The following is a 13164-nucleotide window of genomic DNA, read 5'->3' as shown; positions in this document are numbered from 1 at the left end:
GCGCGCCCTTCCCATAGGCTGCCCGCGAGCTGTCCCGCCCCCTCCGGCGCGCCCCATAGCTGGCCGGGAGTGGGGGAGGAGGGGGTGCCTTCCTTCCTTTCCCCGCGCGCCTGGAGAAGTTGGTATCGTCCTCGGGCTCCCTCTCCCGTAGGGGGGGGTGGGTGGGGGGGTCGTGGCGCCCCCTGGCGGCGGCTTGCGGGGGCGGGGGGCGCGCGCGGGCCCCGCCCCGCGTGGCCGCGCTGTGGAACCGGCCCGTAACGGCCGTTCGGCGGCGGGAGCGGTGCCGGCGGCCCTGCCCGCCTTTCGGCAGCCTTTCCCGTAGTCATTGATGGTTTTTTTCTCTCCCCCCGCCCCTTTTTTTTTTTAATTTTCTGCTCTTGCAGGTGTAGTGGTTTCTGGCCGGGAGGAGGGGAAGGCAGGGGAGCCATGCTTCGTTCCTTCAGCTACCTGACTGACCACGCTGGCTTCTGTGGTACCATCAAAAACTCCCCGAGTGACTTCGTAGTGACAGAAATCGAGGTGCCTGAACACTTATTTAGCGATACCCGGGCTGAATCGCCTCAGAAAACCGGTGAAGAGCCGCTAGAACAAAGCAGCCCATGCCTGCAGCCCCCCAAAAAGCTGAGAACGGAGCCTCCCGGTCGGTGTGCCGAGGGCCGCGGTGGTGCAGCCAGTCCTTCTGAGCGTGGCCCAAGCCGGGAAGGAGGCGACTGTTTTCCACCCCCTAACAATAAACAGCGTGAGGATGAACCCGAACTGAAGTCAGGCCTCGAGGAAGCCAGTATATTGGATTCCTTACTAGGTGAACCCTTGAGTGAGCTGCTTTATAAATTTGCTGGTGATCTGAAGGATGCGTGGGACTTGGAAAATGATGCCGATGCTGGCACTAGGGAGTTCTCGCTGGGGCCTGTACTGGACAAGAAAAATCGAGCTGATTTACACAGTGCCGTTAGGCAGAAATTCCCCTTTCTAGTCACTGTTACAAAAGGCAATGAAATGATTGTAAAAGGAAACGCTGATTACAGAGAACTTTGTCAGTTAGTGACTGAAAAGGAAACAAGTGATTTCTTTAAATTTTTAGATGCAAAGCTAGAAAATTCTACATTTTCTTTTGAGCCTGATGGAGACAAAGAGCACAGAAAGGTAGTTCACCACTTTATCAATAGAAGATTTGGGAAACTGTTAGAAACAAAGTCTTTTGCTGTGACAGATGTCAATGATCAGCCAAATATGTCAATAATGGTACGATTTCGAGAGAAAAGTTGGTCCAGAAAAAGGTCTGCTGGTGGTTTCCAGGAAAAACAAGATCTTTACACAGGTAAATATTACATTTTTAGTGAAAGTGTCAGGTCTTATGGTATTCTTTACTAAGACTGAGATTCGGAATCATTTTTATATGATATATAGGCCTGGTTGACCCATTGTTTATGCTGAAATAAATCATTTTTAATGCAATGCAGTTACATCACTGGAGAATGAGATGGATGAATCAAGTCACTGCAGTGATTTTACATAAACTGTTCAGTGATAATGGTTACAGTTCTTTTGGCTGTAGCACTAACTGTGTTATTCCCTGTGTGCTAGCTTTCCCTTGAAAGTAACTGGGGGATTTTAGAAGATGGATCTAGGTGTTGGACAAGTTAGTAAGGTCAAATTTGATTTACATTCTCATTCCTTGAAGCAGTTGGTTTCTGATATAATGTTTCTAGCAATAAGTCAATATGTGTTCATGGAAATGTGTTGCATTTTATCAGGTACTGTTTTTAAAGGCAGCAAGGTTTTCTGGTTGTTTCAAGAGTTTTGTTTACTGTGTCTTTATTTTTCTCTTTCAGTATGGAAAAAGTCCAATGTCCTTTAGTTTTGTGGGGTAGGAGGACTATTTCATTGCAGTTGCTATGCTGTTATAGTGTGAGCGGAAGAACCCGCCCATCTGTCGTGGCAGAACAGCTGTATGATTTAGAAGTGCAAATTGCTAATAATTCTGAGATGATTGTTTCAGCTTTCACCCTTCAGAAAGAAAATCTAGAAACACTAGAAGCAATTGGCTTCTTGGCTGCTGAACTTGGTGTTCTTCCTTCAGACTTCAGTTACACTGGCATCAAAGATAAGAAGGCTATCACTTACCAACCTATGGTTGTGAAGAAGGTGACTCCTGAGAGGTATGAACAATCTGGGTGCATTAAGTTTAGCACATATTTGTACATGTTAATAAGTGTCAAGGTGGTACAATCTTCTGAAATGTTCATATTGATGTGCCTGCCCTTCACCTGTATTAGAGCACAGTGGAAATGGCTTTCATATTTTGTGGCTTTAGGGTATATGTACAGTTTAGCGTTGAAGTCCCCCAGTGTTGGAATTTGAAGAAAAGTCACACCTTTCTCTGTATTTGTCATAATACAAATAGACTGTATCTTCTGGGACAGTATCCGTCCAGTTCATGCTCATGGGATCCACTGTACGATTTCTTAAATACCATCTACTAGCTGGAACCAAGAAGAAGCCTATACTACACGACACAACAGGTTTCCCCATACTATCAAAGTGTTGTCTTGTGGTCCACAGACAACAACTTAAAAGCTTTATACGGGTACAAAACTGAAGTAAATCATTACAAATATACTTTGAACAGATGCTGTCTTTGAGTGTTAAGTATAAACTCCTGTTGTATTGTCCAGTTAAGAAAAATGAGACTAAGTAAAGAAGATACCACCGAACCTGAGACAGAAAATACATTCTGAATAATGTGTCAATAATACAAGATGTGCCTTTCCATTCCTTATTTTTGTTACTCTCTGTAGCCAGCTCAGTGGGTAAAAAATACATATTAAATTCTGCCATAGTAACAGTAAAAATGCTGGAGTCAAACCCATGACTTATTTCTTCCTCAGCTTTAACTTTCTTGTGGCTTTTGGTCTTAGCAACGAAGTACACTGTGCAAATAAAGGAAAGTAGAATTTAGGGTTTTAAGATTTATTACTAACAAAAATATATATCAATAGTGAAATTCCACTGCAAACTGGGCTGTAAGGCCAGTTGTTCAAGAGGTAATTAGCAAAACATTGTATTAATGTTTAAATGATTAAGCAAAATAGTTAAATGCTTCCAACCCACTAGCATAATGGGGGAAGTAAGTAATTTTTATAAATAAATAATTTATAAAGTTATTAAAATATTGCTTAGAAGGTAAGCTCTTATGCTGAAAGTTTCCTTTGATTTGAATGACTATTACTTACACAGAAGAACAAAGAGATTGAGTGGATACTTTAAAGGGCAAATACTTGAACTGTCAGCTGTGTTTCCAATTACAAGCATGTGCAAGCGTACCCAGAGAATCCATGTGCTGAGTTTGTTTTTGTTAAGGCTGACCAAGAAAGAGCAATTGTGTTTTGCAGTCTGCTAGAGCACATTACTTCTTCTTTTTCTTTTTTTTTTTTTTCTTAAATGAAAAGCAGATTTTAGGACTGAAGAGTAAATGACTTGTTTTTCAATAAAACATGCAAAATTCAGTGCAGTTGCCTTGAGAAAGTTCAATTAATTGCTTCATTCCAGTATCTGTCGAACTACATAATATAAGTGCAAATGAAGCAAACATTTTGAAAGTATTTCTGGACTATAACTAAATTTTAAGACTTCTTTCTCTGCATTTGATTTGATTTTCTCACAATAATCTGTTTTGAATTCCTTTTTATTTTTTTAAGTGTTTTTAATTCTAGTGCAAAGGTGAAGAAGACACTTATTAGAAGTTGGATAGCTTTAGTAGAGGGTGGTTTGTAATTTCTTCCAATTATTTATGCAGGTTGAAAGAAATTGGAAGCAAAATGGAAAAAAAGGGCATGAGAATACACAACATACATTCAACATGCCAGCACCTTAGACTTGGTCAGCTGAAGGGCAATCACTTTGATATAGTTGTGAGAGATCTCAAACACCACAGTCATGACTCTTCTGCAGATTTGAAAGAGAGAATATCTGAAGCAATGGAAAATGTTGAGGTAAGAAAGCCTCGTGCTTGCCAGTAATGAACAGAGTTTTAATTCTGTGCTGTGGAAAAAAAAAAGTACTTTTAAAGAAAATGCTTGTAATAGCACAATAATGGCACTATTTCCCAGTTTTGATGCTTTTTGCCATTTTATGTCTTTCCTGCATTACTTAAGGAAGTAAAATTGCCTTCCAAGGAGGAACCATAAGTGAATTCATTCCGTGCTGCAGACTGCAGACCCCAGAGTGGTGCAGCAAGACAGATGGGGAAATTTGGTAGCAAATGAGTATGGATATATTAGCTATTGCTGCACAGATGTAAAGCCAGCCGATGTGTTTCGCTGTAGCAGTTGACAGGGTGAAAGAATATGGTTACATGTGTCAACTGGTTGCGATTTTTGGTCATGTGAGGAACATGCATGATCCGCTCGGGTGAAAAACTTTCATGGCTTAAATACATGTGCAATGTCCACAGCACAGACGGAAGGTTCCCTGAAATTCAGTGGATTTTGATTGCTGTTATCCTTAGTTCCTGAAGAAAACCCCATTATCAGACATTCTTAAACCACTGAGAAAAGTAAAAGCAAATCAGGGAAAGGAAAAACTTCAGGTGCTTTGTACAACAGTAATTTTCTTGCCCTATCTTTCTAAGTAATAACCATAATACAAATTACTTTTAAGAAGATTAATCCAGGAATAAAGACTTGAATGAAAACTACCCAGTGTGCAAAAGCAAAATACATTACAAGTATTTTGGAGATTAATTTTTTTATTGAAAAAAGCATTCAACTGGTACTTTAATGCTTTTCTCTCTCTCTCTCTCTCTGCTCCATCTGGCTTTTTTTTGTTGTTTTGCTGTTTGGAAAATGAACACAAATTCCTGTGATTGTGTGTCTTGCTTTATTAGATTTAGCTTACTAGTCAGATGATGAATGAGAAAACCAGCATGTGTGTTAATCCAAAATATGCATTTTTCATCTTCCATGAAAACAAAATCATGTATGGGACCTATGGATGTCCAAAGCAAAGTTATATAATTTGAACTGAATAACCATTTCCAAAACAAATGCCGTATGTTTTTCGCTTGTCTACTCCATGCATACTTACTATTTTCTGGAACAGGATGTTCTCATTGGGTCACATGGCTGTGATTTTACTGCCCACAGTTGACCTCAAACTCATCAGGAGACTTAAAATCCCAATTAGCAGAAGTGCTCACTCTTGGTTTTTACTATTGTAATAATAATACAAATGATCTCCTGTGGAAAAAGATTAGTATTTTTAAGAAAAAATGTCTAACAGTGGTTACTGTTCATTACCTGTGTTATGCTGCATTTGCTTGAGTAGAAATTTCATAATTTGACACATATAAAAAGCTCAATTACTTCAACTTGACCTGTAGTTGTATTTATAATAATTATAGAAAGTGAAGATGATGATAGAACTTGGTTGTCTCTTTAAATGTTTCTAAATTAGGTGCTAAAATATTGTAATGAATCATGAGTTATGATATTGTTACATGTTACTTCTGACTAAACAGTTTGTATGCATTTTGGATGTAAATGTAGATGTATATGTGTTGTATGCTTAGTCTTACTAATTGCACCTGGTACTTTCATGCTTTTAATGTATTTATTCTTCATCTGTAGACAAAAGGTTTTGTAAATTACTACGGACCTCAGCGATTTGGACAAGGACAAAATGTTCAGACAGATCAAATAGGATTGGCTTTCCTGAATGAAAAAATGGTATTTTCATTTTGTAATTTAAGTAGTTACTGTCAAGTTAATTTCACATTACTGTTGCAATGTCTAGCACTGGAGTTGACCCTCCCAGTGAACAATTTTATTTGTGAGATAAACCCATATGCGTGCTGGAAGTAATTGCCAGATCAGTTTTGACAACAACATAAACATGAAGATCTTCATACTGAAACAAAAAATCTTTTTTAAACAGCAGGTGCAGCTTTAATAGTTCAGGAAGTGATTTTTCTCTCTATGATTGGTATGTGATTGTTATAGTCATCATGCCACTTGGCAGGAAAGTGGCCGCATTCCATGCAAGGTTTGAACACTAAAATGAAGCAATCTTTTTACAATATTTATTCATGGTCCTGATTGCTTCCTAACTTGTAGCCTATTTATTCTGCTGGGGGTCTATATACTTCTTAAAAATGCCACAAGATATTACATAGGATCATATGAAAGGCTTTGCTTTTTCAATACCACAGTAATTTATCTGCTATGTAGAAGAGATTGCTGCTTTCCATTATTCCTTGGCTCCTTTCCCACACTCTTAGTTCTGAGTGATTGCTCCCATGTAAGCTAAGGAGAGCTTATTTCTTAAGTAATAATTCATAAGATAAGAGTCATATACTTTTCAATCTATATGGTATAGTACTTGGCAGAGGTCTAAAACAGAATCAGACACTACAAAGTCAAAAGAGTATCCTTTTCTTCTAATCTTGTTTTGATTCTGAGAAAAGTCAGGAAAACTTATCCTCCAAATATAAGGAATTAAGATTTGAAGGCAGCCTATAGAAGTTACTGCTGATGTATCTGACATTTTGAATTCCAGTATGCTAGCAGGTGGTACCAGGTGCCAGACCCTGAAGATTAATGATTTAAATCTCTAGTCTTAACTCAGTTACTTTTTAATTTAAAATATGTAGGAACTACTATTTATACTAAAAATATGCCAGTACATGCTTGCACAGTCCAATATAGAGGAGGACAAGAACAGATGTCACAGGTTGGTGTAAGTGCTAGCAAATTGTGTGGCTTCACTGGTGTTGCAAGTAGCAGAAGTTAGTGTAGTGTTTTCCCTCTCACAGTGTCATCTAACCTAATACAGTTCAGTATAGAAAAAAAGATAGTTGTCCCTCTGTACGAGACTGTGGAAAGTGTTCAGTCTAAATGTTGCATGAAACACGCAGGAGAGAAAGAAAGAACCTTCCTGTTGGGGATAGAATGATGGCATTACAAAGTGGAGGAGTTCTAACTGGATGTTGAAGAAGAGTGACCTATTTCTCATAGAGCTTTGAAAGCTGTCTTCTGTGTGACTAAAACCTTTCTTTAATCTGAGAAGGAACACAACCACATTGGTTTGCTGTTCATGACATCTTCTGTGAAAGGGAGGATTTGACTTTGACCTTAAAGAACTGATAATAATTTTGAGAGCTTGCAGAACACGTTAGCACAGAAATGGATGCATGATTGTCTGTTTAGTTGACAAATAGTTATATTTAAATGCAAAAAATACAAATTATTAATATTGTTTTTTAAAGGTGAAAGCTGTGAAGTTATTCTTCACACCCGAAGATACTGATGACCCTGTAAACAATGCAAAAAGATACTTTCTTCAAACGGGTACGTCCAGTTAAATTGTCTCTATATTTATTCAGGGTCACTATTGTGAGGGAATAAGGTGTTGCTGCGCAGAGATTGTAGTGTTGTAAGTTGTTGCTGCTGCTTTATACCACTTATAGCTTATTCTGCAGAATTCGGTGAAGTTGCAGTTAAAAATTAGATGAGGGTGAGGCCCTAAATGTGCAGAATAGTGGAAAACTAATGTACTTCAGGTGCAACACAGTATAGAAACAAATGCTGTATAACATAGTGCTGGAAAAGACTAAGATAATTTTATCAAAGCCTGCTTCTATCTGTCTGCTTTTGGAATATAAACTTCTCCTCCCTAATAAAGGAAGTATACAGGAATGAAGCACTCAACTCATACTCAGCACTCAACACGTGTGGGCATCTAATTTTCTGAGATTTCTGTAACAGTCTTAGCTCTTGGTTTTTGCACCTTTGGGCTTTGCTTTTACGTGTCTCTAATTATGTCTCTCTTCCATGCTTTCCTGTGATCTACCTTCTTTCTGTCTTGAACTAAAATCAAAAAAATATGTCAAAGGCAGAAATGTGCTGAGTAAAATGCTCTGTTCATCTTTTTTTTTTTTTTAATCATTCAACTTAACATTCTCTCCAAAACTAAAAATTTGGAGCTGTTCTCAACTTCAAATTATTTTTTTTTCAAATATTCCACATCTGTCAGCTTGCTTATCACTGTAGATTGACAGAACAGCTATGATAGATAGCTTCAAGAGACACAGATATGTTTCATTTCACAAAAAAGATAAGATGAATCATTCTGTGCTGTACATTGCTGTATGATGCATGGAAAGACATTGATGTGGACTCTGAAAACAGCTGCTTGCCTCTTCCTGAAAGCAAAAGGTAAAAAGCTATGCAAAAGGCTTCATCAGATAATCACTTGCAATGAGAAAATATGTAAACCATAATATTGTAAATATAAAACATTTATATAATGTAGTACAAATCTGATTAAATATATTTTCATCTTGGTTGAGGCTCAGACTTCCCAGTGCCCAATGCAGTTTGTATCTTTAAAATAAAGACCTGGTTTTTACCTCCCATGAAATACATTTTCTCAAATGCTGTGAAGTAGAGGTTTAATGTTCTTTTATAGCTTGGTTTTTACTTTCAGTTACCTGATCTAAAAAAAATCTTCGGAGTGATGAATTAAGTTTCTAAAAAAAACCCATAATGCAAACTCAACTGTATTAACTGAATGACAGCTAGTTTAGTTTATACTGCATGAAATAGAATAGAATTCATGGGACTGTGTTGATAGGCATATAAGATGAAATTTGTCTAACATGATACGTTGAAGGAAAGGGAATAATAACCTAAAAGTCAGCATAAAGAGGTTAGACTGACACCATTTTTCCCTACCTGATTATTTTATGTTCTTAAGTGTATTTTTTCCTGACAGGTAATATTTGAAAGATCAGAGATTACTTATATGATTATTTTTATTTATATTAGAAGATGCAAAGGGCGCACTCATGATGCTGCCAGAATTTAAAGTGAGAGAGAAGATGTTGCTACGAGCTTTAAATCGCTATGGTGTAAATCATGAAGGTTGTACCAAAGGATGGCTCAATATTCCTCATTCCATGCGCATATTCTATGTCCATGCTTATTGCAGTAAAATTTGGAATGAAGCAGCTTCATATAGGCTGAAGATTTATGGCTCAAAAGTTGTTGAGGGAGATCTTGTCTTCTCAGAAGAAAATGATGAAAACGCTTCCCTGAATGACAAGGTGAGTCTTCACAAAATAGTTCTTGTAAAAAAAAAACCAAAAATAGCTCAGTGCACTTGAATACGTACTCAGACTTTAATGGGGTTTTTTTGGTTCATTCATTAAAATATTTAATACTAGTGGCAAAGGTGAAAAAAGTGATGTAGCTTTTTTTGATTTACCATAAATAGGCTTATAAGCTAGATGTATATTAGCAGCTTTTATCTGTTCTGACTGTTCATTTTATTCAAGTGAGAAGAAGGAACAGAATGTCAGAATTGATATATGTAAGAATTTAGCCTGTGTGGTATATAATGCTCTTCTTAGGATCTGACTGGGGAAAACCTTCAGACTGGACTCTGGGTGTGCCTATATTATCAGTCAGCGCAGATCTGAGTCTTGCTCTCTGGGTCAGACCTTCCCATTATATATATTAATGAATGTAAGCCCATGGTGAAAGGTGGCCTCAGGCTGAACTGGTAATCTCATTGCAGCTACACAGTCAAAGCATGTGTAGCACAATTTCACTTACTCAGGCAATTAAAACAGATTGATGGTGGGTCTAAACTGTTAGCAACTGTTCAAAAAATACAGCAGTCTTCTTGGGAAAGTAGTAAAGGGTAAGGGAGTGCTTCCGCTGGCCTGCAGAGCCTGGGAGCTGTGTGTGGAGCCATGGGTGAGCGAATGAGCAGAAGCCAGCAGAGCAGTGTCTGGTCCCAGGTCTTGCCATGCTGAAGTCCATTCTGAAGCCATCTCTTCTTTCAGGGTTAGCATACCTTTTTCTTATTGTGGAAGCAGTTGGGTCTCTTCCCCAAGTCGCAAGTGATAGGACAAGAGGAAACAGCCTCAGGTTGTACCAGGGGAGGTTTAGATTGGATATTAGGAAACATTTCTTCACTGAAAGGGCTATCAAGCATTGGAACAGGCTGCCCGGGGAAGTGGTGGAGTCACCATCCCTGGAGGTATGTGGCATTTAGGGACATGGTTTAGTGGTGGACTTGGCAGTGTTAGGTTTACAGCTGGACTTGAGCTTAAGCGTCTTTTCCAACCTAAATGATTCTATGATTCTATCTTTCTCCTGATCATCAGATAAAGTATAGAATTTTGCAGTGTTTTACTGGATAATAAACAATTGTGTGCATAGGCAGAATGTATCTCATTTCTTTTGGGTGAACATCTTACAAATTTGAAAGCAAGAGCATTTGAAAGGTTACTGAATAACCTCCAGTCCCTGTAGAGTGGCTTCTGTTTCCATTGCGATTTTTCTTCAACAATATTTTTGAGAGTGAATGTTAATAAAACAAGTAGATCAAATAAAATGCAAAGCAGAGGTATTAAATTCAGTATTGAGTTACTGAGTTTAATATAGATATACTCCTATATAATAATAAAATATTTTTCCTATTATTTTTGCTTTTGCTGGTGTAGCACAAGATTGCATTGGCACAGTTAACTTCAAACTCAAAGAATATGAGTTTGGAGTGATAGTTTGCTAATTAGTGGCAGCTAGCATCAGTAAATATTTAATGCAATGCCATCTACCAGTAGACAGATTACTTTCTATTAAGCATCTCTACTATTTTTCATATGTGAAATAGATTATTGTCCTTGTAGTAGTCAAATGACCTTAGAATCCTTTATGAGTTTGGGAGTAGAGTGCATAATTCCTAAAATAAAGTGTATGTTTTATTTTTGAAAAGTTTTTTTTTTTCTTAACTTCTTAAATGTCTTGTCAGGTTCATGTAGTCACTGCTCCAGAAGAGTCAGCTAACAAATACTCTATAAACCAAGTAAGTCTGTATGAAAAATTCTGAGTTGTTGATCTCTTTATTTGATTAAAATGTTTTGTTTTAAAAATACTGTGATTTTTAAATACATCTTCTTCCTTGCCAGAATGCACATTAAAGAAAACACATGTGAACTAATCTCCACTCTCATAACAAACAGGAGGAAAGAATATTTACTTTGTAATGGAAATAAGTACAGTGTCATTTGCAGTATGGCAATATTTATCTTGAAGCTGAATGTAAATACTTTGAAAATTTTTTCAGTCTACTGGGAAAAACATTCAAGAGCAGTTGACATTCTAATTTTTGAAGGTTCAGAGTGCATAGTTGTGAAGTTTTACATAAGCAACTTAACGTCTTTATTGCTTTATCTTTCCCAACAAGCATGGAAATTCATGTTAGTGTATTTCTAGTTTCTTTTAGGAATCCTGATACATTGATTATTTTTTCTGCTGTAATTACATCCAAGATACCTGCCTTGCATAGCTTTCTTTCACAAGAGAAGCTGCTGTTTTACTATTTCAGGCCCCAAAACACAAGATTTAGACACATTTAAAATTTTAATCACATTTATTTAAAGGGGAATCGGTGGGCTTTATTTAAAAAATATTTGTTGTTTTGTTTTTTTTCTTTGAAGGTGGTTCTTCCAATGGTGGGCCATAGCATCAAGTATCCCAGTAATAAAGTTGGGCAATGGTACCATGAAAGGCTTTCTAAGGATGAGCTGCAGATGTGCAAATTCAGAGTGTCTCCATTACAGCTGAATATACCTGGATGCTACAGACCCATTCTGAAAAATGTTCAAAATCTGTCATATTTTTTGGAAGGTAGTGAAAAAGGAATCCAAACTGAAGACAACCATCTGAATGAATCAAAAGTCTCGCTTCATGTATCGTTTGACCTTGATCCTTCGTGTTATGCAACAGTCTGTCTGAGAGAAATAATGAAATGTGACTTTTAAGATTCCAGTTAATGAAAGATTGCAGGAATATTATACAATGGTGATATTTTATGTATAATGCCAAGAAAATAAGGGAGAATGACAGTTTCAAGCCAGGAATAGGAAAAATTTGTAGATTGAGATTCATACTGATTAGGAAAAAACCCACCAACATCCTTTGGAATGTTGCAAAAATATTCCAAACTCTAAATGCAAACCCTCGGATGCATTGGAGTAAGACTATGTGTTATGCCAGGCAGGTCTAACAGAACTGAAAGAAGCCATGGGCTGCAAGCATGAATTTCATGTTTGCATAGACATCTGATTTGCAAAGTTAAATCCTGGAAAAATGTTTCCAGCAAATTTATCTTTTATTTCATAATCATTGTTTTTAAAAAGGGTTCATACTAAATGCTGTTCAAGCAATAATGTTGCAAATTTGCAGCCTACAGGTATCTAACTGAAAAGTTGCTGTACCGAGGATCACTAAATATATTGTATTTTTGTTGTGTTCAGGCACTAAGTGTTAAAAGGTAAAAGTCCTGAGTCAACAGTGATAAGTCATCTGATACTTTATCAGACGTTTGATGAATCCCCCAACTTAAGTTAATGCTAAGGATTCCAGGATTAAGTAGTGCATAGCTGTTAGTGCCTATTCAAGTAAGCTCATCAAGATGAGGTGAGTAATTAACATAACTGCAAAACCATTTATAATAAACCCAAAACCCTGTTTTATTGTTTACAGGATGCAGACTCTATTCCTATTACTGTGAAGCCTTATGGTAGCAAAAGAATGTTAATGGAACCATCACTGGAAAAAAAGCTTTTATATTTTTTTCTTAATTAAAGAAAAGCAGTTAACTGTGATAAAATGAGTGGATTTGTGGAAAAGGGGAGAGCAGAAAATGTCATTTACCTTGACTTTAGCAAGGCGTTTGGCACTGTCCTACAATATTCTTGAAACCAAGTTAGGACATTATGGTCTGAATGGGTGAACAACTAGACGGGTAAAAGAGTGATTGGATGATGAGGATCAGAGGGTAGTGGTTAATATGTCATACCCTACCTGCAGTACCACTGGGGTCTCTCCTGGGCCCCATCCTGTTTAATGTCTTTGTCAGTGCCCTGGAGGAGGGGATGGAATTCACCCTCATGCAATCTGCAGACAACACCAAATTAAGGGAACAAATGGATACTCTGGAGGATCAAGCTGCCATTCAGGGCAACCTAGGCATGCTGGAGGAACAGGCCAGCCTTAAGACATTCAGCAAGGACAAACGCAAAGTGCTGCCCCTGGGAAGGAAGCAAGCCTGCAGCAGCCCAGGCTTGGGAAGGACAGGCTGGGGAGCAGCTCT

The 13164-nt window shown here is 37.7% G+C and overlaps 1 protein-coding gene across 3 annotated transcripts; it reads left to right on the top strand.

The window, feature by feature from the left end:
* Window positions 1–15: 15 nt before the first annotated feature.
* Window positions 16–12681, top strand: PUS7L (pseudouridine synthase 7 like). 3 transcript variants are annotated; one of them, XM_069802217.1, is made up of 9 exons: window positions 16–122; window positions 384–1318; window positions 2000–2159; window positions 3797–3992; window positions 5628–5726; window positions 7265–7346; window positions 8826–9103; window positions 10819–10872; window positions 11507–12681. In XM_069802217.1, the coding sequence occupies exons 2-9, from the start codon at window positions 427–429 to the stop codon at window positions 11828–11830; spliced, it is 2085 nt and encodes a 694-aa protein (XP_069658318.1). In that variant the 5' UTR covers window positions 16–122; window positions 384–426; the 3' UTR covers window positions 11831–12681. The 3 variants fall into 3 exon arrangements, with proteins under 3 accessions (XP_069658318.1, XP_069658317.1, XP_069658316.1); XM_069802216.1 differs by having other exon boundaries at window positions 28–118; XM_069802215.1 differs by having other exon boundaries at window positions 46–147.
* Window positions 12682–13164: the final 483 nt, after the last annotated feature.

This window comes from Haliaeetus albicilla, chromosome 14, assembly GCF_947461875.1.
Source record: "Haliaeetus albicilla chromosome 14, bHalAlb1.1, whole genome shotgun sequence".
Lineage (NCBI taxonomy): Eukaryota > Metazoa > Chordata > Aves > Accipitriformes > Accipitridae > Haliaeetus > Haliaeetus albicilla.
The sequence above is the reverse complement of the archived record's forward strand: the minus strand, read 5'-3'. Positions and strand labels throughout refer to the sequence as shown.